At 49.3% G+C, this 26,304-nt stretch overlaps 1 protein-coding gene across 3 annotated transcripts in view; it reads right to left on the bottom strand.

Annotated features, from left to right (window-relative positions):
- The window catches only part of FGD5 (FYVE, RhoGEF and PH domain containing 5), a 126,389-nt gene extending 105,244 nt beyond the window's left edge, over positions 1 to 21,145 (bottom strand). For all 3 annotated transcript variants that reach the window (XR_004264034.1, XM_032262342.1, XM_032262343.1), the window contains exons 1-2: positions 21,037 to 21,145; positions 10,167 to 12,807 (exon numbers count right to left, since the gene is read on the bottom strand). Coding sequence is in view for 2 of the 3 variants with exons in the window: in XM_032262342.1 (XP_032118233.1) it covers positions 10,167 to 12,807; positions 21,037 to 21,049 (2,654 nt within the window). In the remaining variant the exon portion in view is untranslated. The remainder of the gene's footprint in view (positions 1 to 10,166; positions 12,808 to 21,036) is intronic.
- Between the last annotated feature and the right edge of the window lie 5,159 nt (positions 21,146 to 26,304).

The raw sequence follows: 26,304 nt of genomic DNA, 5'->3' as shown, positions 1-26,304 counted from the left end.
AGGCCACTACACTACACAGATGAAGAAGCAGGTAAGTCTGTTGTCATGCCTTGACCCCTGGATGTTTAGACACCTTTCTGTAGTGGCTTCTTCACCCTATACAGCTGACAATCATTGTACTAGAGTACTAGCTGATCTTGGCACCTCCTGCCCCTTGCTCTAAAACTTTCAATAGCTTCCTACTGCTCACAGATCAAATCAGTTCACATAGTGGTACAAATCTGAATTCAATACACACCTTTTCAAGAGCCTTCCCAGGCTTTTCCCTCCTACTCTCCCTCTGGTGTGGCTGGGCCAGTCTTCTCTTGGTTCCCTGGACTAGCATGGTCTTCTAGGAAGAGCACTTGGATGGGGGACCTCAGCGCCACTGGTTCCAAACCACTCCAGAGCAGTCATGGGAGAGCAGCCTGAGACTCAGCTGCTTAAAATCACAGAGCTCAATGAAGACCTGGGATTTAAATCCAAGCCTCTCTACACCCTGAGAACCACTCAGAAGGGCAAATACTCTTAGTTCCAGTTTTGAACTACTTGCTGACCTCACCCTAAACATACAAGTCCAGAAAAATGATGTGAGTGTTCAGATAATTCAAGTATCTTTGGATCATAACACTTCACTCCAATGGCATCTCTTTCAAGTAAAATCCAAATCTTTCACAAGGCCCCTGCCTACCCGATCTCCCATCGCCTTCTGCACTCCACCCACATCCGCCTCCCTGCCTCTCCACAAACCCCACAAAGACCTCCAGCCTCAGCACAAAGGGCCTTTGTCCCTGCTGTTCCCTCTGCCTGGAATGCCCTTCCCCTTGGGATGTTTCATCACCCTTCACGTTTCACTCAAGTTCACCTCCTCAGAGAAGCCTTCCCTGATCACCCTGTGTAAAGGGTGTCTTCCGCCAGCCACTTTGTATCACATTTGCTTTTTTATTCTTCTTTTCCATAAACAACAATTATCATGTTCACTTATTAGTCCGTTTACTGTCTGTCTCTCCCCAGTGCAAGGAGTCTGCTCACTGCTGTGCGTGAAGCTAAGAGAGCAGCACCCGGCTCAGGAGAGGTACCTGATACACATCTGTACTCAAGGAATGCATGGAATACCAACACGACTTTCCTCTTTGGCTGCATCCTATGCCTGACAGCCTCATCTCCATTTGGAAAGCTGGGGGAAAGGAGACCCAAATACATCAAGGAAATCCTCAAGCTGGAACAAAGACTTCACTCCTCTTCTGGGGCTCAGCTGGTCAAGAAGACCTGCTGCTGACATTTCACAGAGGAACTCCAACAATAAGACTCGCTTCTATTAGCGAGAATTATATTCACACCTCCTACAGGGAGAAACCCTGATTTTATGAAGGTAAAACCACATTGTGATTAACACTTAATCAAGATCTCGTCTACATTACAGCTCTGCAAGGTAAAAAAAAAATTGGGGGTCTCAATAACATGCTAGTAATGTTACAATGAGTGTGTTCCTAACACGATTTTCTTATTAGGGTCCTTCCTTGTAAATTTTTATTGCATTTAATTAAAAATTATTGCTAAAAGAAACAGCTGCAGATGGTCTTATTTTAAGCCAGAAAATTAAAAACTGAGTATTCTCATCAGTCAATTTCAAGAAGAAGCACAGCCATATGCATTAGGATGTGATGGTTTTGAGATTATAATAATTTTCATGGCATTTCTAGGTCCTTTCAATGAAACTTAATGAAAGCTCTGCATGAGTTCATTTGTCAAAAACATAATAATAGGAAGGCTCCTGGTTTACAGGCTGATATAAAGATACCAATGAATACCACAGCTAGGATATGCCAAAAATCCAGCCACGCGGCTCTCAGCACCACTGGAACCAGTCAGCAGGAGGCTTAGCTGCAACTCTGTCACATTCCCACCAAGGATTGATAGCTGAGGCTGTAAATCACCTTGGTTTTACAATGATGTGTTATTTGTTGCTGTAGCACTGTCTACGGTAGTAAAAATATATATGTATAAGTCAGGTTTCCCTCTCAGAGAATCACTTCAGCAAAATATTTATGCATTCTAAGGATTTTGAGAGTGTACTGACAGGTGGGGAGGAGGAAGGAGGGGATGCTTATGCTAGACTTTGTGCTAGATTTCAGAACTGCAATTACAGTCGCTATCCTCAGTCTGGATGGCCCATACAATGGCCTCCCCCCGACTTCATGATTTGGCTTGTCTCCTTTACTCTTTAAAAATGAGTTCTTATTATTTCTTGCTATGTCCTTTATTGGAAACCAACTCAAATTTTTTTATTTATTTGGGGCCAGACTGAGACAAAAGAATGAGAAGAGAAACGCAAAGGCAGATGCAATCGAGCCCTGGAGCTCAACAACGCTGGAAAACTAGGGTTATTGCGTACATCCTGGAGGCAGAACACCACTCCTCCCCTGGCTGCAGCCACAGCCCCAGGGGCTGGTCACCCTCTCTTGAGGGGACCACTACAACTATCTCTTCACAAGTCTCCTGGCTTCCCATCCCTCCATCCCCTCCATTCTCCACCCTGCCAGCAAAGTACCCAGGCAGTGCCCCATCCCCATGACAGTGCTTCCCTACCGAGAATCACTATGGACTTCCCACGGCCCAGGGGATGGCATACACACTCATCACACGGATACCCAAGGTGTTCTCAGTTGGGCCCACCCTGCCTTCGCAACTCCCTGACCCTGAGCTCCAGCTGAACACTTCAAGGTCCTTTCTCCCCTCCAGACTCATGTGCAGGCTTTTTCTCATCATGAACTCCTGCTCTCCATCAAGACCCACCTTGACCAGGCATGGTGGCAACACTTTGGGAGGCCCAGGCAGGTGGATCACCTGAAGTCAGGAGTTGGAGACCAGCCTGGCCAACATGGTGAAACCCCACCTCTATTAAAAATACAAAAATTAGCCATATGGTGGTGGGCGCCTGTAATCCCCTGCTTGAACCTGGGAGGCAGAGGTTGCAGTGAGCCAAGATTGTGCTACTGCACTCCAGCCTGGGCAACAGAATGAGAGTCTGTCTCAGAAAAAAAAAAAAAGAAAGAAAGAAAGAAAGAAAAGAAAAAAAAAAAGACCCAACTCAAATGTCCTCCAGATACTGAAGGTTCCCCCACTGCTCCCTCCGTAGCCATCTGGATGTATCACTAACTAAGCTTTATCACTTTATCACCCTAGGCTCTAATTGCCTCACTATCCATCTTTCTCCTCGGTCAGACTAAAAGCGCCCGAGGGCACAGATCTGCATACCTCTACTACCTAGAACATCTCGGCCCATCAGCAGATGCTCGGGGAATGTTAGCAGACTGAGTGAGGGAGCTACCTGGGCTCACCCACAATGTTCTACTGTTAAACTCAGAAATGAGGGAGAGATGGTGCTTGTGTTTAGTCCTTATGCCTTTCAACCCCATCTCCTCCATATAATCATCCTCCCTGTCTGCAGATAATGTGAACTATTTCCAGAACAAAGGTATCAAAGTAACTTCTGAATGAACGAAGACACGTTCACTGGAGTCCTAGTTCTTGTACATTCTCTTCCCTTTCTCCTGCCTCCATATCAAAAGCCTACTTTTCCTGCAATGTGTACTCAAGTGCCACTTTGTCCATGAAGCCATCCTGCCCACCTCTGAACTCCTATTCTTTGGGTCCTGAGCCTTTTTTACCTTGCACTTCAGTGACTTGGGTCTAAGTCCTCTTCCTACCCCCAGACTCTCAGTCCACTAAGGCCAGCAGTGGTACCTGGTCCTCCCCTCTCTCCTTCCACATGTCACTCCATGTAATCCTTGCCTAAAATGAGTCATTTCACAAACGGCCATCACCAGCCAACACATTCACCTTCCTGGGTCTTCCCGCTCCCTTCCTCATACACATGTTGCACAACTTGGCCTATCCGCAAACTCCTAGGCATGTAATTCAAGCTGCATTTCAACCATAAGCAGCTCTGCAACAACCCTGGGCTGGCAGAGGAGAATCTGAACTGCTCTGTCTGCAATGCACAAGCACTCATGAACTGCTGCCCCTGGGTGGGTGGAATCATCTGAGGTTCTCCTAATGAGCATTCCATCCCAAACAGATGGCATGCTCCAAACCAAGAACTCCTGGTTGTTCCTCAGGCACAGCTGGCCGAGCAAGGGCAGGGGTCCCCACTGTGGCCTGCAGGAGGGAAAGACATCTGAGTACCTCATTAGCAAGTTCCAGGAAAGCTCCTGTTATTGATGAGTTGCCAACAGAGCGACAAATCCGCCAGCAAGCAGAAAAGGTGTCCTTTCACTTTTCCTTGCGTCTCTTGGACCCATAAGCAATGTTAACATTTTGGGGGTGGCTGTGCCACCCTGTCTCTTGCAAGCAAGACATGCAACAGGTTTGGATTAAGAATACCAGAATATATGGCAATTTTCGACCACAGAAAACAGGTAGTACTGGAAACAACACTGGATTGAAAGTCAGAAAGACCTGGGTTCTGACCTCGTTTGGCCATTTACCATCTATGTGACAGAAGAGAGTTCATATCATTTCACCAAGCCCGTTTTCTCACCTGGAAAATGGGAACTGGAAATTCCTACCTAACTAACTGTAAGTTATAAATGAAATAACAACTTCAGTCATAATAATAGAGACAGGCAGTTTTATTATGATTATGGAATCATAAAACTCCTACCCTTGCTGTCTTTGGTGTATGAGGCAGCTAATGCCTCCAAATCAATATTGCTCAGATGTTGCCTGCAGCCCTGAACCCAACTCACAGGAAGTCAGAGGTACAGTTCATGCCACATCCCATGGCAAAAGCTTGCAAATTCATGATCCTGGTTTTACCGATGTGAAGCCCTAAACACTAAGTTAAACACATGTAGAACAGTCGTGTGTGTGTGTGTGTGTGTGTGTGTGTGTGTGTGTGTGTGTGAGAGAGAGAGAGAGAGAGAGAGAGAGAAATACACAACAAAAGGAACCAGATTCTCCCTCCCAGATTACACATCTCTGGAATCAAATTCAAATACTGCATCCACCACTGTGACCTCAGTCATGTCACTTAATAACAGCTGATGCTTACTGATCATTGTACCATGTGCTGTATTAATGCCTGTAGTCTTAATGACATTGCAAGGCAAGTACAACGATCATCTCCTTTTACAGATAAGGACACTGAGGTGCAGAGAGGTCACACAGACAGGAAGTGTAGACCAATATCCAGGTAGCTTGGCTCCAAAGTCTATGTGCTTAGCCATGGTGCTTTCACAGGCTCTTCCTGAGCCACAGTGTCCTCATTTGTAAACAGAAAAAGCTACCATAAATGTGTCAAGAACAACATGCACTAATGGAAGCGGGCAGTGGGGAGAGGGGCAGATAGGGAGAGGGGAAGTACAGGAGAGGGAGAGAGGAAGAGAAGGAGAGAAGAGAGGGGAGAGAGAGATGGGGGAGATAGGGGGAGATATGGGGAGGGCAGGGGAGGGATGGAATGGAGAGGGGGGTAGAGGGGGAAGGGGGGAGGGGGGAGGGGGGAGGGCGGAGGGGGAGGGAGAGATAGAGATAGAGAGAGAGAGAGAGAGAGAGACAGACACACACACACACACACACACACACACACATACGAAGCCAGTGCAGCAACACGTGCATGGTATAACCTGGGTGCTGGGCACATGGGCATTCACTCTAATACTCTTAACTTTTCAAGAAGTTTGAAATGTTGGGGAAGAGTGGCCTCAGGGAGCTGTGCTGATGTATAATGCTGACCACCATCATGCAAAACACAAACGTGATGATGGCGATTTACATGAGACATTTAGGACAAGCCAGTTTGTGTCGTGTTTTGCATAAAACAGGTATGTAATAACTGTATACAAAGCACCCAGCACTGTGTTGCTGAAACAGGTATTTAATAAATAATTTCTTTTCCCTTGTGAAGCTCAAAATCACCAACTCATCAATATACATTTATTAAGCTTCTAGTGTGTAATCAACATATCCAGGTGCTGTAGCATATTCACAAGTGAAGACCAGGTTCCCCTAGCCAAGACTAGTGGTCAGTGACTTAGGACATAAGACATCCTATCTGTAAGGAAACTAAGGGTGTTGGACTAGATCTCTAGTGACAACTTTTTCTTTTTTTCTAAGAATCAACTCGGGCCGGGCACAGTGGCTCAAGCCTGTAATCCCAGCACTTTGGGAGGCCGAGGCGGGTGGATCACGAGGTCAAGAGATCGAGACCATCCTGGTCAACATGGTGAAATCCCATCTCTACTAAAACTACAAAAAATTAGCTGGGCATGGTGGCACGTGCCTGTAATCCCAGCTACTCAGTAGGCAGGGGCAGGAGAATTGCCTGAACCCAGGAGACGGAGGTTGCGGGGAGCCGAGATCGCGCCATTGCACTCCAGCCTGGGTAACAAGAGTGAAACTCCATCTAAAAAAAAAAAAAAAAAAGAATCAACTCAGGAAAAACGGAATGTTTCAAGGATACACTTCATTTACTTTTTTAATTTTCCTTTTCAATCACGGTCTGCTCTGTCGCCCAGGCTGCAGTACAGTGTCACAATGACAGCTCACTGCAGCCTGGAATTCCTGGCTCAGGTGATCCTCCCACCTCAGCCTCCTGAGCAGCTGGGACTACAGGTGCGCGTCACCATGCCCGGGGGTGGGTGGGTGGGTGTGTGTGTGTGTGTATTTGTACAGATGGAAGTGTATATTATGTAGAGATGGGAGTCTCACTATGTTGCCTAGGCTGGTCTCAAACTTCCAGCTTCAAGTGATCCTCCTACCTTGGCCTCCCAAAGCACTGGGATTACAGGTGTGAGCCACTGCACTCGGCCCAGGTATGCATTTTAAAGAATGATAATACCTTTTTTTGTATACCATTGAAAAAATGGACATAGGTAACAAATTTATTTTATCAAATAAAAGACTGTTAATAATATTACTATAGCTACTAACATGCTCCTGTCTATGCAAATCTCAAAGGAAGTAACCACACAGAAGAAACTTTACAATCGCCCATTAGACCCTGAGCTGCTGCTCACCCAGTTTCAGGGTTGCTAAGGGCTCTCTGAATTCTATTACACACTGTTTTTTGAAGGGGGATACTTGTAGCAGAAAAAGGACTTGGATTTAAATAACACAGAATCACACTACAAGAGAGTTACTCCCCTTCTTAGTCCTTTTGGATTCTTCTGGTTTTGCCAGGTAGAAAGTCTGCATGGTGCAAGCCCGTCTTTAACACTCCTTTTGTTTAACAAAGAGACCAGGCTTTCAGCTCCCAGCCTTGGCAAGGAATCACCTCGAGCTAGTCTTTACCCATGCTATTTTACTGTTGTATCTTATTTTTACAATTGCCTTCTATTTATGGCAACTGATACTGTTTTTCCATTTCCCAATAGTGACAAAAACTTTCCATCATATTTTTCTAAATAAAAAAGACGGGCTGACTTAAAGAAAAATAAGTCAAAGTATAGGCAGCATAAGGGAAATGGTAAATGCAGTCCAGGAAAGGCGAATGGGTGGGAAATAGCACATGACTGCTCCAACCTCCCCATTTTTCAGATGAGCAAACTGCAGACCAGCCTCTTCCAAGGTCCCATGACAAGTCTAGGGACCTTAGGCTTTGAATCCATGTCTGGTGCACTGTCCTGCCCTCAGTTAGGGCTGTGGGTATTTATTTTGGCTTCTGCCTCTAATCCTCATACTAAAGCAAGGTATGGAGCAGGACAAGTAGGAGGAAGGAGCTACCTCCCAACCTTCTCATCCCATCCAACCCCAAGCACCCCTGTACACAGGTCTCAGATCAGCAGCACCCCCTCCACTCTGTACTCAAAGACTCCATTCAGGCAAATAAGCAGCCCCCCCCCCCAACCTCCCCCACGGCAGTCACTCATGCCTCTCAGCGTTATGCGTCTCAAACCTCCCTTGCCCAGACCTGCTCCAGCCCAAAGTGGGGATTTTTCTCCCCCTTTGCTTTCATCTATTTCATGCAGGAAAGCGGAAGAAAGCTTTGCTCACTGATTGATGTCCAAGAGGATGTGGTTCCTGCACGGGAGATTTATCCCAGTCAGTCTGGCCTTTGGCAAAATAGCATCAGAGTAGTGCAACTGTGCTTTTGAAATTCAGAGTCTGATGGTTCAAGCCACTCAACCAAGGCCCTAGGCTGGAGCATCAAAAGTGAGCTAATGCAAAGAAAGCATCTAGCACAGTGCTTGGCACACAGTAAACAGTCACAATCCAGCAGCTTTAGCATTGTCTTAGACATTTTACTCCCTATTGTCATATTAGTCTGGATGAAAAGGCCTTTTTGTTTTGTTTTTTGGACAAACTACAGACCAAGGCAACAGGTCCTTATACAGCCGAGCAGCCTGTGCCCTGCACACCCCAGGTGACACCATACATAGACCAAAAGGTGAAGGAGTTGCTCTTGGGATTGTACAGTGCACAGCCTGCACAACCAGACCTGGTATCCCTTCATGTAATTCACTACAAATTCCTGATCCAGAAGTCAAGAAGTCTGAGTTTGGACACTTATTTCTCCAGTAACTTACTGAGAGATCTTAAGCAAATCCCTTTCTCTCTCTCTGCCACAGTTTCCTCTTCTGTAACAGGACTTGTGTCTGAAGTTTCCTCCTGCTATAAAATTCTGTAATTCTACAGAACCAATTTCAATTTTTGAAGGGCTGTTGTACAAAACATGAAATAAGCTTCCTCACCTGGCTTGGGAGAGAAGAACCAAGAGGCGAACAGTTTATGCCTCAGTCAGAAATAAACTCTTCCTCATGATCAGGGCACCCAGCACCGATGAGGCAGCTCTGGGCGCGATGGGCTCCCCGTGGCTGGAGGATTTCAAGTATACTGGGTAAGCACCTGTTAGAGGTGGGCGGTCTCTTCCAGCACGGAGAGTTTATTGTTGTAAAGCTTAGTTCCGCCTTCCCCAGCGCTAGGAGGCACTCGGCTGGGCCTGGGTCTTGTCCACACCTGCTGATGGTTATTAATGCAACAGACTTGTCAATTCTGCCTCTCTACCCCTCCTGCAGCTCGCACAAGTCCACATTCTCCAAATTAAACTCAGTCTCCCGGGCTATGCTGGTGTTTACCTTTGCTCTGGCAAACAAATCCTTTCATCCTAGAAATAACCAACAAATAAATAGCCTTACCCAGACTCGGGGTAAGGAGAAGATGGAGCTGGGAGGGGGAACCACGCAGAATACTCGAGAGACTTATCCACGCAAACACTTCCAAGCAGCTCTACTCCAACAACAGCTAATGCTAATTGCAAATCACCCTTATCTAGGCAAGACTGCGGGTCCCCTAGGAATCCCTAGCAGCAACAGCTGTGTAGGACTGGTTTAAGTTTCTGCACGTGAGGGAAAAGAATCAGAGGGTTTCTTTTAAAATCACAATAGTTTTGTTTTTCATTAATTCAGATCAGGTGCCCCCAAACAATGTGGATGGTTCAGGGCGAACTGCATCACCTTTAAGTTGCGTCCATAATTCCACGAGGAATGACAAGATTTGGCAATTATCCACTTGGGATGATCAATGAGGGGCATTCATTCAGCCTTGAGAAGGTGGGGTCAGAATACCCCCACTGTTGTTCAATAACTACAGTGTCTCACTTTCAAAGTGAATCAATTTAAAAAAAAATCAGCTTGGATGTAGCTCTTAAAGACCTCCATTCAGAAACTTAGCTCAGGGCACCATCAGTTCTTTAAACAACTTAAATAATCTTTTCTAGTTCCCTGTTGAATACGCTGTATATTTACCCAATAAAAAGGTATCAATCTCAATTTAGGGTATTTTCCTGATGTGAAAGATATTTAGTTTGGCAAGATTCCAGAACCTTCTCTCTTGATGACTCTCTCAAGGGGAGTAGCAAAGCCATCTGCCTAGGAGATATGAGAACTGTCCCCCAAATAATGTAAACAAAAATGCTCTCACATGTACCGTATTTGGCATTTTATACACTGCTTTCATATAGAATATCTACTCTGATTTTCTTAAACCCTCTGCTGTGAGGTAGCATGAGACCCATTTCACAGATGAAGTAACTAAGGCTCAGAGATGTAAAGCCACTCACCCCTAGTCAACACAGCTAGTAAGAAACAGAGCCTGAGGCTGCAAGGAAGTCCACCTGTCCCCCACACCCATGCTGCCTCTCGGATGGTTACAGCTGCCAAACCAAAAAGGAATAGAACGTAAGGTACCTTTCCGCATCCTGGTCTGTGCTCTGCTGTTTGCTCTCAAAGGCATTGAAGCTGCTCATGTCCACGTAGCCATCGTTTTCATTTGCTGTGGACAGGGCTCTGCTCTGATCTTCAAACAGCTTCGTGAACGCACCAGCCCTGACAGGCCTCTGGGGCGGAATCTGGATATTCTCATAGTCCGAGTTCATGGCTGGAATGTTCTCATAGTCCGAAGTGTCAGCGCTGGGGAAGGAGATGGACCGTGGCTTGGTCAGTGGCAAGGGCAGGAAGGGTGGCCGGGAGCGGTCTTCGAAGGACTCCACTCTGGACACTGTCCTGCTGAAGGGGACGCCTTTTCTCTTGCCATCTCTATAAAAGATGAGGGAAGAGGGGGATTCAGAAGCCCGGAGCTTTCCAGTCCGAGACTTAAGCTGAGGGGAGTTACTGAGGCTTCTCCGGTCAACTTCCAGAATCCTGGAAGGCCCGTGGTAGCTGGATTCTGAAGAGGACCTAGAGGAAGACACGTTCACATCCATGTGCAACTTGTTCTCCGTCTTCTTCTTAAACGTCAGCGCCAAGAACCGCTTAAAGGATGACTTCTTCTTCTTGTACTTGTCCGGGGAGTCGCTCTCGATCAGGAGCGAGGGAGAGCTCTTTGTGATGGGCTTCTTGGTGATGCAGGCCAGGTCAAAAGGGGGTGGGATGTCGACCATGGAAGAAGGTGTGGAGGTGCCGCTGGATGGAAGGTGGTTTCTCTGGGAGAAGCTCCCAGAGGAGCCAATCACACATGACAGAGAGAGGTTGTCCTCTTTCCTCTTTATCCTGTGGTCGTCTAAACCTGGCCCCTCAGTCTCCTGGTACACGGAGACCGGGATCTCTCGGCCTTCCACAGAGAATGACCGAGGGTATAAAGTGAAGGCCCTGGGCTTTGCTGGCAAGGCCCTGCTGACTTCTAGGGGCTTCCCCTCCAACGACAAAAGCGTCTTTCCTGCATCCTCTGTGATACCTCCAGTGCCGGGGGCTGACGGGCCTGCCTCAGGTCCGGTTTCTTCAGGGACAGTTTCTGGGACATAGCCGGCCACTTTCCCAGAGTGGGGCCGGGCCCTCGTGCTGGTGTTCTTCCTGTCCCCGGGGACCAGGCCACCTTCTGCCTCACAGTTCATTTCTTCTTTTGAGCCATAACCACCCAGGGTGTCCGATGCAGCCTGCCCTCCTTCTCCAGGGGCCGCCCGACCCGGCAGGTTCGCTCCCATCACATAAGGGTTGGCCAATGCATCATCCAACGCCTCCTCCTCTGACATGACCACCACATCAGGGGCTGCGAGACCCTCTGCTCCTCCACCCTGCAGGGAACCACACTGGCCACACAATGCCCCTGCCACAGGGTCCTCCTCTGCACATAGCCCCAACTTTGGTGCCTGCTCTGATTCTAAGCCTTTCGCTGACTCAGAAAGAGAACAGCTCTCGCTGCAAAAAGAGGTGCTCTCAGTTGGAAAGAACTCGTAGGGACTTCCTGTGAGGGAAGTCACAAAGTCCTCCATGCAGTCATTCTCAAAAGGGACGATCTGGCAGCTCTCCTCGGCAGGCTCATCCTGTGTGCGGTCCTCCAGGGTGGCGGCTGCCACTTCTTCGCTGGTTTTCTCCTCATGGTCAGGTGGTTCATCAAGGTCAACCTGTTCCCCACCTGTGATGCCCATGGCCTTTTCGCATCCCTCCTCAAGAAGCTCAGGGCAGTCCATGGCCATCTCTGCCTCCTGGACCCCTGTGGCAGGCTCCTCCTTCTGAGGGGGCTCCTCACTGGCATCCTCAGTATCCTGTCCCATGTCCTCGGTGGGGCTGTCAGGACCTGCACCCTCATCTGCGCCCGCTGGGTCTGCGCTGGCACAGCCTTCCTCACCATCCTCCTCTGCCTCCCCAGGGGTGGTGGGGGACTCGTGCTCCTCTCCATGGTCATGAGGCAGGAGGAGGTCACTCTGGAAGACCCCCTCTCCAGCCCAAGGCCCACCATCCTCCAGGCTGCACTCCCTGTGTGGCTGCACCAGTTTCTCTTCCTCCTCACTTCTGGACACCTGCTCCTGTGACCCTGGCTCATCAGCATAGCCCTCCCCTTTGCCCTCAAGAGGAAGGTCTGTGCCTTCCTCACCCTCCCTGCTCAGTGCTCCTGCAGCCGGGGCAGCGGGGGCTGCCGAGTCCTCTCCAGCTCCCATCCCATCCATGACACATGCCTCGCCTCCCTCCTCATGGTCCTCTTCCTCTTCCCCAGAGGCCTCTGGAGACACCAGGGCTGCGTTCCCCACACTGCCCACATCCGTGGGTTCGTCTTCCCTCAGCAGAGCCCTGGGGACCACAATGTAATCCTCATCTGTCTCCAACTCAGAGCACTTCGGGATGGACCGGGGCCCCTCGTCAAGCCCCCTGTCTACACAGAGCAGCCGCCCATTGCTGCATTTGTTCAAGCTGTCATTCAGGTACACACTGGCTCTCCACTCATTTGGGGCAGCCAGCCTGGGCTTGGGAGCAATGGGGGGCTTCGGACCCCTGAACATGGAGTTTGGACTGTGAAGACTATCAGGCCTGGGTGAGGAAGGGAATTTGGGTGCGGTCACTGGCGTTAGTGGACTGGTAGTCTTTGGTTTAGGAGCAACAGGTGGTTTCGGCGAATCTAGAGGACAAAAATGGAGAAAAGAGAAAAAGTACAATTAACTTTATTTCCATTCAGAGTCTCCTACACACCACGGGCAGGGGAGCTGCAGATGGTTCCCTCTGCCCATGTGAAGCTCAGCTCCTCTGCTTTATGTTAGGCTTATATCCTCCACCAGAATCCTTAAAACCCCTTGATTTTCCACTGAAGATTCATTCTGTAAACAAAGTGAATAGACCTTTCTTCTACATGTAGCCCAACTAACAAAAATCAACCAAATGAAATCCTGCACTCCTCAAATGAAGTCTCCAGGTCAGTGCATTCATTCATCCAACAGCTACTGGTAAACACTTGTTGTGAGCCAGCAACCATGAGAAAAGGCTGAACCTGCCGCCACCCTCCCTGCTGCCCTCATGGAGCTTCCATTCCCCCTTCTATACCTACTCCATTGGGTACCTACTAGCTACACTGCAGACAACAGGGTCTCCTAGCGTCAAGCAGAGAAGACAGCCTCTGCTGAGAACTCACAGATGAGTTAGAACAACTGGAGGTAGAGCTGGGGACCCTTGGAACATTATGACTGAATAGCTGACATCTCTTCCCTTCATGAATGACACACCAAAGGTTTGAAACAGTGATGTGTGCTTCTGCTGGAGGTCACATGGGGAATCTGCATGCTTGAGGACTGTGTCCAGCCAGGCCTACACCCAGACTTCATGGGAGAAATTATATGGTACTTGCCAACATGGATATCTGCAAAAAGTCTTTTACCTGTGGATGTGGAAGACCTACTGACTGTGGCAGAATAAAAGATGTGGTGCAGACTACAATGCAAAAGGAATTAGAGAAGTGTGGGCTGCTATGGCCAGGGAAGACCTCTTGAAGAAGGTGACATTTCAGCTAAGATTTGCAGAATGGGAAGGATCTAGAGAAGGGGAACGGTCCAATGAGTGGTTGCCAAATTTCGAGCTCAGCATCTCTCTGCCACAAGATTGCTCATGCCTCCTCCCTGGGTTCCCTGCCACCTACCTGGCCCCCTCCCTTGAATACTGTGGGCATAGAACCCATCTCCATCCAAACATCTCTGCTTCAAAAGCACTGCCTGGATCCCCACCACTCATGGATTAGAACTCCCATGTTTCCCTTTCAGCATGGTCTCATCTCCCAGCTCCATCCCCACTAAGGCTTGGGTACGACACAAGTGGCTCAAAACAACAGCCTGGCTCCTGATGGGAGGGAAGATGAAACAGACTGCCCGGAGGTCTCTGCCAGCGAACTCTTCTCTTCCCATGCATGTTAAGCCCAGTTATGTCCCTGAAGCATCTCTAATCCAGGGCTGTCCCTAGGGTATGTGAGCCACATATATCACTACATAGGTAATTTTTAATTTCTCATAGGCACATTAAAAAAAAATGGGTAAGGCTGAATGTGGTGGCTCGCACCTGCAATCCCAGCACTTTCAGAGGCTGAGGTGTGCAGATCACTTGAGGTTGGGAGCTCGAGACCAGCCTGCCCAACATGGTGAAACATTATCTCTACTAAAAACACAAAAATTAGCCAGGTGTGCTGGCAGGGGCCTGTAGTCCCAGCTACTCGGAAGGCTGTGGAAGGCAAATAACTTGAACCTGGAAGGCGGCTGCAATGAATCCAGATTGAGCCATTGCACTCCAACCTGGGGGACAAGATCAAAACTCCATCTCAAAAAAAAAAAATGGGTAAGGTAATTTTAACAATTTATTTTATTGGACTCAATATATCCAAATATTATCATTTCAATATGTAATCAATATACAAAATGTATTAATGAGGTGTTTGGCATTCTTTTTTCATACTAAGTCTTCCAAATCTAATATGCATTTTACATTTGCCGCAGCACATCTCAATTCAGACTAGCTACATTTTATGTGCTCAGTAGCCACATGTGGCTGGTGACTATGGCACTGTCCGGCACAGCTCTAACTGGTTTTAGACAGCTCCATGGGACTGTCCCACTGGCACCTCAATTTCAGTATTTCTGAAGCCAAAGTTGGTATCAGTGCCAATGAGTTTAAAGATTAAAACAGCCGGCCGGGTGCGGTGGCTCACGCCTGTAATTCCAGCACTTTGGGAGGCCGAGACGGGTGGATCACAAGGTCAAGAGATCGAGACCATCCTGGTCAACATGGTGAAACCCCGTCACTACCAAAAATACGAAAAATTAGCTGGGCATGGTGGCGCGTGCCTGTAATCCCAGCTACTCAGGAGGCTGAGGCAGGAGAATTGCCTGAACCCAGGAGGCGGAGGTTGCGGTGAGCCGAGATCGTGCCATTGCACTCCAGCCTGGGTAACAAGAGCGAAACTCCGTCTCAAAAAAAAAAAAAAAGATTAAAACAGCCACTGCATCAAACCCCTAATCCACACCATTTCATTCATATCAATGCCCAGGCCAGCCACTGACATCCATACAATAACCCAGAATCTTCTGGAAATAATAAGTGACTATCAAACTCCCATACACAGTCAAGTGGTATCCTATTTTAGAAAAATATCTATCCAAATTAGTGAAAAAACAAAAAATTGGAGCTTAAAAAGGTAAGTGTCAGCTATTACCTCAGTCAGTATGAGGTAACAGAGATAGCCTTTGGAGCCGGCTGATCTAAGTCAAATCCTGACTTTGCTACTTATCAGCTATGAAACTCACCCTCAGTTTCTTCATCTGTGAAATGGGTGTGAAACAGCACCTAACCTCAATGGGCTGTTTTAAAAATTAAAGCCTATATGTCAAAAAGGCTCAATAGTGGGCCTTCATGTAGAAATACTCAATAAATAGTAGCTGTTGTTCAGACAAAGTCCATCTTTGCCTACCCCAGATCTTCCCTTGGCTGAAGTCTTGCTCTACACTCATACACTACGTAATATGAGCTTCACACTCTCAACATCAGGTGGCAGGCATTGACACAAAATTATTCTTTGGGGGTGGGACTCTCATTTCTCATCCCTAACAGATGGGCATTTCACATGGGTGCCATGAGATGCGACAAAGGGACAGGCAGGCCATGAAAAATGACCATCACCTTGGCTACATCACCCCCCTCCCACCCCATTCTTCACCCAATCAAGCTATTGATCTGCAGGCACTGTCTCCTAGGGAAAGGTTATGGTGGGTGTCTGAGGCATGATCATGCATGAAAATGCCTTTCCCACAGGAGCCTCTGGGAATGGCAAGCACTCAGTGCCTGTCCTGTGCCCCCAGCCCCAGGCACAGAGTGCTTCAGCCACATCCCCTCTGAGATCAAGGCAAGCCAGAACCAGAAAGGCTTCATCTGACCCTCACTGAAGGATGAGGAAACTGAGGCACTGAGCGGGTGAGTGACCGGTGTGGGGCTACCCAGTGAGTCCAGAGCAGGGCCCTGGTAGAGCCTGCATTTCCTATTTCCTGGTCTTGTCATCTGACCCTCTGCTCTCACCTTTTTGCCATAGAGTGTTTCTTCTATGATGGAGACTCGGGGGTCCCAGCATCTAGTGAGGCAGAGAAGGGTAAAATGTAGGGAAACTAAGGCCAGGGTGACCAGAAACAGCTGGGCAAGTAAGAACTGTATGTTAAGGCTGGGTCCAGGACTCAGAAGTACTAACTGACCAGAAAGTGAACAACTAGCTTTAATTTGCTCCCATCCAACTTCTCGTAGTCTAATTCCACTAAATACATATTTATTGAGCACCAACTATGTGCCAGGTCCTCATCTAGATTCTTCAGATGCATCAACAAGTGTAGCAAAGCCCCCAGACTCGGAGACCTTGTATTGAGAGATGGAGGGCAATATGCAAGAAAAAGGGTAAGCACATTACATGTCGTATGCTAGATAATGATAAAGTCTACGGAAAATGATTAGGAGTAACTTTTTCTTTTTTTCCCAATTTTAAATAGAGTGACCAGAATAGGCTTCACTGAGAGGACATGTGAGCGAAGACATGAAAGTGGTGAGGAAAGCCAGGGCTCACTTGGCGTCCAAGATACAGCAAAGAGGCCAGCATAGCCAGAGTGGAGTGCATGATCCAGCAGGAGAAGCAGACGAGGCCAGAAAAATCACAGAAGGGGGCAGATTATGCAGGGCCTTGTAGACCATGGCAGGACTCAGGCTTTGACTCAGAGTGATGTGACACAGAGTGATGCAGGGGTTTGAGCAGAAGCACATGCACACTCTGGCTAACGTGTTGAAATAAACTGGAACCGTGAGGAAGGAAGCAGGGAGACCAATGAGGAGGCTCCTGCAATTCTCCAAGCAAGAGATGATGGAGGCTTGGACCAGGCTGAGGTGAAAAAGAGGTCAGATTCTGAACAGGAATGGAGAGCTGAGGGGGTCTGCTGACCATGTGAATGTGGGGTGTAAAAGAAAGAGAAAAGTCAAGGATGACACCAAGGTCATCCTTTTGAGTCTGTGCAACTAGAAAGGTGAAGTCTGCCAACTGGCACGGGAAAGACTGCAGGTGCTGGGGAGGGAAAGCCAGAATTTCAGTTTGCACTGGTCAAACTCCAGTCACCTATTACACACCTCGGTGGAGGTGTCAAGCAGCTGGAGATGTCAATCAGGCTCTGGCTTCTGAAGAGAGGTCTGGCTGGAAGTCACCATCATACAGATGGAATTTAAGGCAGAAGCCTGGTGAGATCACCAGGGGCATGAGTGTGGACAGAGAAAAGGGCAGGGCCAAGGAGGGAGCTCTGGGGGCCCCAGCCAGCAGAGATGAGGAGGGTGCAAACAAATCAAGAGTGTCAGAGCATCCAGCTCTGCTCCCTCCTACCCACCTGTCTCACAAAAGGGAGCCAGATTGAGTCCCTGACCTCAGCACCACGTTATCTGGGTCTAAGGGCAATTCTGCCTAGAGAAGACTCAGGAAAGAGAGAGCACTGAGTGCAGGTTGTAGGACAGGAGGATTTTCACAATTGAAAAACAGGCTCCACTTGGATAGAGCAATCCAGGGAGCTTTAGGATATGGTAGGGGGAAATTGTAGGCTAAATCAGAGCTAGGGTTTCCTCCTCTGGATTCACTGTCCAGAACCCAGCAGGGATGTGGCTGGTGGACCCTCTGGGCTCTCTTGAGTTCCTCTGGAGAAGGCTATGGTGTGAACCTTCTCTTTCCTTGTGACACAGAGCCTGGGGGTCATTCCCTCCCCATGCTGAGTTACTAATGCCCAGGGCTTCCCGGCCATTTGCCCTGCCTGAGAGCAACTCAAACTCCAAACACCCTTTGAGCCAAGATGCCAAGGGTTAACTAGGGGGTGGGGGAACCACAATGACAGGAGGAAGAGATTTTTAACAGCTTCTAGTGATAGAAATCATCCCCAGCCAGCCCCCTGGTACCAGTTTATATTTTCTCTCTATTTTAATTAAATATCTGTCACTCACACGTTCGTGCTTGCTGCTCCTTTGTTGGCTACATAGAAGTTCAATTGGCAGGGGTACTGGGAGGAGCACTGGATGGGGAGCCAGGAGCCCTGATCTTCACTCCTGGCTCTGTCTTAACTGGAGGTGTGATCTTGGGCAAGTCCCTTCCCCTTTCTGGGCCTCAGTTTCCCCATGTGTAGAGTGAGGGGACAGACCAGTCAGTCTGGTTTGCTCTGGCCGACTACAGCCTTCTGAACTTCTGGCTCTTCTTAAGACATCTTCTGCCATCCCGTCTTCAGTTCCCAAGTCTGTTTCAGCTGCAGTTCACTATACTCCCCCTGGAACTCTCATAACCATATGTTGCAAGAGTAATTATCCTCCAATTTCACCTTCCAATTACATCTTAATTTACCTTTCATTCCTCGGTGCCTGCTGGAATGTCCAGGCCAAGCCTGATGATTTCTAATTAGGCTGCTGTTAGGCTGGTCCAGTGATCCACGACAGGGCATTACTGGGAAGGCAGCAAGGGCCAGCATGGAGAGAGCATGCTCAGGCCCAGGGAGGCTGGGCTCCCCTACCAGCTCTGCCGTACATCATTTTGCCTCTCTGAGCCTCAGTTTCCTTTTTGGTAAAATGACGAAATACCTCCTTTTTTTCATAGGGCTGTTGAGTAGTTCAGGAAAATAGCAGACATGATGCCTAACGAAGTAGCTCCCAGTTGACAAACATTTCCCACACCCCTACTATGTGTTAAGCACTGAATAAAAAAAGCCGGCTCTCAGGCTGGACAGTCTGCGCTTCAAGCTTGTCTTTCAATTCAATCTTCAATAAGCTGGTGACCATAAAATCATAACCATAGGTTGCAAGAGTAATTATCTTGCATAAAATCTCTGCATTTCAATTTTCCCACCTATAAAATGGGAATAGCAATGGTACTCATCTCATAAGGTGACTGTGAAAACTAAATAAACTGATAGAAGTAAAACACCTAAAAGCAATACCGATTCATAGTAAGTACCCAATCAATATTAGCTGGTATTTACTAGTTGCTATGTGACAGACACCATTCTTTCTAGGCACCTTACATGTTTTATTCTATTTAACCATGGTGCATGGTCTGAATGTGAGGCTCGTATCATTATCATCACATTGAAAAAGGAACCAGGTTTACACTGGAGACAAATTACAGGAAGGCTGAACCCAAGAGTGACAACGGCTAAGATTTCCTGGGACCAAACCTGCCTCTAAGCTTATCCTGATTCACTCCATCCCCCAGATTCTCAGAGAAGGGAGGGTCTGCCCAAGCCTCATGCAGGAAAACGTGGGAAAACTGGAATCGCTCTCACCATTGTTATAAAGCGGGTTTTATTAGGAGTGTAGGAAAAGCTAGCCTGGTTCTCTTCAGGCCACGCCAGCACAGGCAGGAGGCAACCCCCTTTCCAGGCAGTGAATGGCTGGGCTCCGGGTTCAAGAAGCTCTATTCCAGCTTCTTCCACTCCCGCAAAGTGGCACCCCCGATCCTGCTCCCCAATTCTGTGACCCACACTCACTAACTGCCCAGGTGCCTATATGCCCAGCAGTAACAGGGCCTGGACACCGGAGCCAGCTGCCACACTCTCAGACTGTCTGAACTGCCCAGCTGGCAACTCACTGCTAAAACAATGACTTTTTTTCATTAAAAATATTTTTAAAAGAAAAAAAAAAATCCTACAGACACACACACACACACACACACACACAAACACACACACACACACACACACACACACCCTAGCAGGATATGGTTCCAAGACAGCCAAAATGGTGGCTTCCTGTTTCTTTAGGGATATGTGTTTTGGAGCATGGCTTTGGACAAGGGTGTTGGTCGGGGAGGGGGCTGCCTTCTACTAAATTCTGTGAGAAAAAGAAAACAGAGTGGCGATGGCTTCTTGGCAAGCAGATGAAGTTAGCTGGGGCTGTTCCCTACAAACTCTCATCTTAAGGGAACTTTCTGCCCTCCCCGTAGATGGAGTTGGGAATCCCGAGGACTGAGTTCCAGGCACCGCCCATCTCCGAGTCTCACTTTCTAAATCCGTTAAATGGCACAACTCTGGGGGGATTCCTGAGATTTCAAACACATTTTGATTTCACGGAATCTCTGAACTGCAAGGATGAGCTGGGGTAGTCAAATTCATAGAGCAGGAAAGCGACGGACTGGGGGTGGGGGAATCAGGAGCGGCTCAGCGCGGCGGCGACGAACGTCCCACGGGCGTTGAGTCCCCTAAGGGAGGCACAATGGAGGCCAGGGCGCCGCGAGGGAGCGGTGCGTTACAGGGGATTAATTTGGGGCTTTTTAGTCTCACCTGGAGAATGAGCTCCAAACCTCGGGGTCTAGGGGGAAAGAAGGGAATAGGAATCCTAGTACCGGCGTGCCGGTACTGAATAACTGAGAATGGGCCCCGGAGTCGAAGAGAGCCCCAGACTGCCCCGTGGGTATAGTGTGGCCCTTGAGAGGCCAGCAAGGACTGGTTCGGGACGCTGGGGAATGGACGGCAAAGGGTTGCGGGGGTCCAACCAAGTCGCTTTTGCGAAAGGGAGTCTTTCTTCGTAGGGGAAGGAACCCTCACTCCGGGGACCGCCGTGGGAATGGGATACTGGCGCGCACGGCCAGGGCGTGGCCTCGCCAAGTGGGTCCCTGAGGCGGGACGCTTCGGACGGGGGGCCCCGATTCTGAGCCACTCGGCGGGTGGACATCGGCGCCGCGCATGCTTTGGCCGAGGCCGAGCAGCACGGAAGGTCAGTCGGGGGGTTTCGCGCAGCTAGCCCGGGCGCCCGAGAGCTCCAACTTGGAACGCCCGGCCGGAGCCCCTCGCGCGTGTGCCCCGGCGCCGGAGGTCGTGGGGCCTCCTACCTGCTCTGTTCATCTTCAGCGCGCTGGGCCCGGGCCGCCGTCGGCACGTCGGTCCGTCCGCGGGTCCCAGCGCGATTCCGCACGCCACCTCCCTCCGCGGCCGCCCCGCGGGGCCCGCACCCGCTGGCGCCCGCCCGGCCCCCGGCGCGCCTCGAACTCCGCGCGGCGCGCAGGGCAGTGGGGACGCGGGGCGCGAGCCTCCGGGGCGGGGCCGCAGGGCTGGGGCGGCCGGGGGAGGGGGAGGAGGCGCGAGCGCGGGGGCGGCGGCTAGGGCTGCGCTGGGCGTCGCGTTCGCTCCGGGCTGCGGGCGCACTGCGTTCTGGCCGCCGCGTCTCCGCCTGCGCCTCTGCCTGCGCTGCAGCCGCGCCTCCGCCCCCTCCTAGACATTTCCTCCGCTCCCGAAGAGGAAGGATTTTTTTTTTCCTGCTCTGTCAGGGATCCAGGGAGCTGAGGGTCCGGGCGTCCCTGCGCACATTTAAAGGGGCCGTGGCCGTGGGCAACGCGGGAGGCGCTGAGGGTTCGAGGGACGAGAACTCAGCGAGTTGGGCTTCTGGGGTGTACCTGGCTCCTTCGCCCAGCAAACCATCTATCCCTTTATTTTTAACGCTGGGCATTCGTTCAGTCCCGCTCCAGCCTTGGCGCTGAGCGCGGAACAGACAGCCCCAAATTCTTGCCCTCATGGAGCTTAGACGGGAGGAAGTCGCTAGAGACACCATTTCAAATCGAGGGAGGGAAACCAGGGCAATGGGGCAGAGCAGTGGCTCTCAGAGGGCACCGCGCAGCCTCAGTGAATTAGAAACCCGGTGTTTTATCATACCCTCCAGGTTTGAGAACCACCAGAGTAAAGAATGGGTAGTCAAGGAAGGCCTCCCTGAGGAGGTGACATTGGAAGGGAGACCCAGTTGATGAGGATCCTTCTTTCCTTATACACTCAGCACACACCACACAGCCTCTCACAGTACCTGCCTGGTACTGGGCGACCAGTAGACCAAGCCTCCACCCTCCAGTAGTTCCCAGTCTGCTCGTCCACACAGTCACAGGCAGATAGTTCTGCTACCCCGAGGCTCATGCTGTGATGGGAACACACAGGCGCCTGTGGGAGCTCAGAGGAGGCCCCCATTGGGGAGGGTTCAACCAGAGGAGAGGCCTTCCCAGTAGAGGGAATCACAGGGCAAAGACTTCGCTGAGATGGGAGAAGTCCTGGCCTCCTGGAGGAGTCTGAGGGCTTTGGCTTGGCAGAGGTGGTGCTGGAAGCGGATCTGATTTCCCCAGCTGTAAAATTAGGAACTGAATGTGTCCTTTTAAAGTCCTTTCCATCCCTGAGCTGCCACAGAGTCCTTAATCCTCCCGGCTTTTGTGGAGAAATACTTATGACTCGAATAGAAAATTTGTGGCTGAATTTGGCTCTTGATACATTTTATGGGTCCATTCATGGAGGTGTGGCAGGGATGCAGATGGAGGTGACGGTGGAGGTGGTAGAGGTGGGGAAGTTGTAAGTAGTAGCAGAAACAGAGAAGGTGGAGGTGGTGTTGAAGGTGAAGGCGGGAGAGGTGGTGGTAGAAACTAGTGTCGGTGGGGAGGGTGTCCAGGTGGTGGTGAGAGAGGTGCAGAGGGTGATGGATGTATTTGTGGAAATCATGGCGTAGCTGAGGGATGTAATATACCTTGCGGTAGTGGAAGAGTTGGAGGTGGTAGAATTGGTAGATGGTGTGGATGTGGTGGTGGAACTGGAGGAGGTGAAGGAGTGGTGGTGGTGGAGGTGGAGTTGAGGGAGGTGATGCAGGTGGTGGAGGTGGCAGAGACAGTTGAGGTGACGGAGGTGGGACAGGTGATGGAGTGGATTGAGCTGACGTAGGTGGTGGAGTTGAATGAGGTGGCAGAGTTGGTGGTATCAAAGGTGTGGGCAGGGATATCTGTATTTAAATGTGGGTACAAATGAGTGGATAAATCGTTTCAATATTTGATGCAAAAAGAAAATATGTTTTTTTAAAAATTTGATCTTGTTTCTGAGATTACCAATAAAAGCAAAATACCCTACAACCCCCAGGACAGGAGCAGGTGAGGGAGGCTCAGATTATTCAATTCGCTGCCAGTGTTACTCTTCGCTGTTTGGCCGTGCAAAGGAGAAGGGAGGACAGAAAGAGACCTCAAGGCTTTGCTAAGCCCTTTCCACTACTGTTGAATTTGGGATTTGAGGCTAAGCAATGTCTGCTCTGAAAGATCATAGCACCAAGGCCAGCTGGGAAAAACACAGGTTTGAACTTGTGTGGCTGGAGCCACACAATAGTGTAGAGTGATGGCCTTGAAGTTGAAATGCTTATTCCTTTGTTTGCTGTTCCAAATAAGAGAAAATGGATGGGAAAGACTGTGGGCTTTACAAACACCCATTGCCAATTACTGGTGTTGTATTTATGGGACTGAGCCACAGCCACTCACTGAATTCAGGGGGAATGACTGTAAATACCCACAAAAGACATGATGTGTGGGGGTGATGAACATCATCGCTACTTATCTTGAGCCTTTAACATTTGTATTCATCCCATGAATTTTATAAAGGAGTTATTATATCTCCATTTCACAGATAGAAAAACTGAGGACCAGAGAGGGGGAGTGACTTACCCATTTTCTACTCTGTGAATGATTGCTTTGCCTTTTGGGGGCAAGAGCCTCTTCACGCTTTTCTGGAGGAGCCTGGAAGGTGAAGGACAGGAACCTTTAAGGCAGATGCCAGTGGGGTTGGCATCTGAGTGGGCTTTCCCTCTCTCCCCTTCTTTTTGCTCTTTCTATCCTGCCCTCTCTTTCTATCTACTTTGGACGATCAGAATAGCCAGCAGTTGCCAGCCATCTCGCAGTGAAAACCCAGTGGGAGCATTGGAAGTGGGGGCCAAAGGGACCATCACCATGGTTCTCCCACATCCAAGGACCAACTAGGTGTCCACCTCAGAGCCTGGGGAACTTGGGAGCAAAGGAACTTGGGCATCCAGTGCAGTAGCCAGGTGAGGAGACAGTGGCACTAACAGCAGGCAGTCATAGCAATGACAGTGATAACAAATGCTGATAGTGGAAGCCTGCTGAGTGTCAGCTCTGTGCTCCACCCTTTCCATACATCTCATGACAATGTAAAGTGATTTTTATCATTGTCCCATTTTACAGGTGAGGAAACTGGGGTTTAGAGGGGTAAGACACTTACTCAAGACCCAGAGGCAATGGTAGTCAGACCCAGGTCCGTCTGTCTCCAGGGCCTGTGCTGTTTACCATGTACCACATTTGCCCGCGGTCACCACGGCAGAATCTTGACCAGCATCCTGAGCATTTCTTCATTTCTTCAATTCATTCACTCAACAAAAATGAATGCAGTGCCTACTTAGTGCCAGGTGCCCAGCCAGGTTCTGGGTAAACAGCCCAGCCTCACCCTGTGCTTCCCAGAGCTCCTAGGTTAGCTGAGGAGGGCCACGAAATGTATAGTTACCACTGGCCCAATGAGAGCACTAATGGGGAAAACAGACCTCTTGACTCCCAAGCAATGTTCCCATTATGGTACCACCGCCCCTCAGGTGCCTTTGGAACCCAGCTGGTGATGACAGGTTCCCTGGGTGCTTCTAAAAACAAAGTCACCCCTCACTGCACCCCTTAAGACCCCAGGGCCCTCCCCACATACAGAGCTCTATCCCACACACCCCTCACTCATGCACGTGTGTAGTGCACCGTTCTCCAAGTCAGCAAATGCTTCCCATCTTTTTATTGTCCTTGGACAATCTGGGGCTGACTACCTCCCTGCACACGGCTCAGGTTATGGCAGCCCCAGCTCCAAATTGCTGAAATCCAGCTCTCTATTCCCACAGGCCTGAAGCCTTTTTTAAGCCAGCTCCAAAGCTGGATGTGGCTCTGTTCTCCAGAAACAAAAACGCCCCAGGCTCTGTGAGCTCATGTGAAAGTGCCCATCACCAAGCCTCCCAGCTCGGCAGTGGGCCGTGGTGGTCAGGAGCCACATTAACCTGGGCACGACCTTGGTGAGTCACTAAGCCTGTTTCCCCATTTTCAAATCATACTAGCTGATATTTACTGAGCTATATGCTGATATATTTGTGCATTCAATATATGTTTTATGTATATTACCTCATTTAATCTTCCTAACCCATGTGGTAGGCATTGTTATTACCCCCATGTTATAGATGAGACTGCTGTGAGTAACACCCCCCATGGGCACTGAGGAAGGAGAACTGTCCAGACCCCAGGCACAATTAGTGCCTGAAGAATATCTCAGTTTATAGTGTTATTACTCAGCTATTTCCTTTATATAATCCTTTATATGTAATCATATATTAGTTTATAGAATTAGTACCTGAAGTATAACTCATTGCTTACTTATATCTAGCTTATATATAAAATCATACTTAGTTCTATATAATCTTCCTATAAAATCATATACTTATTGTAGTCAGAGCTGTACTGACATATTTAGTGCTGATTTATATAATCCTTCCGTATAACCATATAGTAGTTTGTAGTAGGAGGAATGCCTAGAGCAGTCACAGAACAGAAGCAGTACTTGGGAAAACAGCCAGACCAGGACAATAACCGAAGACCCAGGCGGTGGCGTCCCTGCCGGAAAGGGCATACGCGGTATGGCAGGCTTGGAGCAAGAGCCTCTCCTCCTGATATAGGAGTTGTAGTACCTTACATCCAGTTCCTGTGGAAAGTAGGCCTCAGGCCTGAGAAGTAACCAAGAGAGAAGAACCCCTCGGGTGTGACCAGTCACAGCGGCTGTACACCCTGTCAGTCTTTTCTCGCTTCTGTGCTAGCTCAAAGAATCCTCCCGTAAGTATCTTAAGAGCACAATTCTGTCAGCTCCCACTGCATTGGCTTACAGTATCCTTCTATTAGAAATCCTTTGAAGTCTCCAGCCCCCAGACAAGAAATGTTGCGCATGACACCTGTTTCCACACAGCCCATCTCCTTGCCTCGGTGACCTAATGGGGGTGGACCCCTTTTCTGTACACAACCCTCTACTACTGAGCATGGCATGGCCCCCTTACTGCGCACGGCCCACCTCTCTGCCCAGGTGACATAATGGGGTGGCCCCCTCGCTTGTGACTCACGTGATTATGTATGCCCCATTACTAAGCCTATAGATGATGACCTCACTTTTGACCCTGCCCCCTGCTTGTACCTAATAAATACCAACACTTCTGGGCACTTGGGGCCCCTGCTGATCTCCGCTCACAGGTGGCATGGCCCCCCCCGAGTCCAGATGTTCTTCACCAGTTC

This window comes from Sapajus apella, unplaced genomic scaffold, assembly GCF_009761245.1.
Source record: "Sapajus apella isolate SASKATOON/1434 unplaced genomic scaffold, GSC_monkey_1.0 scaffold128, whole genome shotgun sequence".
Taxonomy (NCBI): Eukaryota; Metazoa; Chordata; class Mammalia; order Primates; family Cebidae; genus Sapajus; species Sapajus apella.
This window is presented reverse-complemented; position numbering and strand designations above follow the sequence as displayed.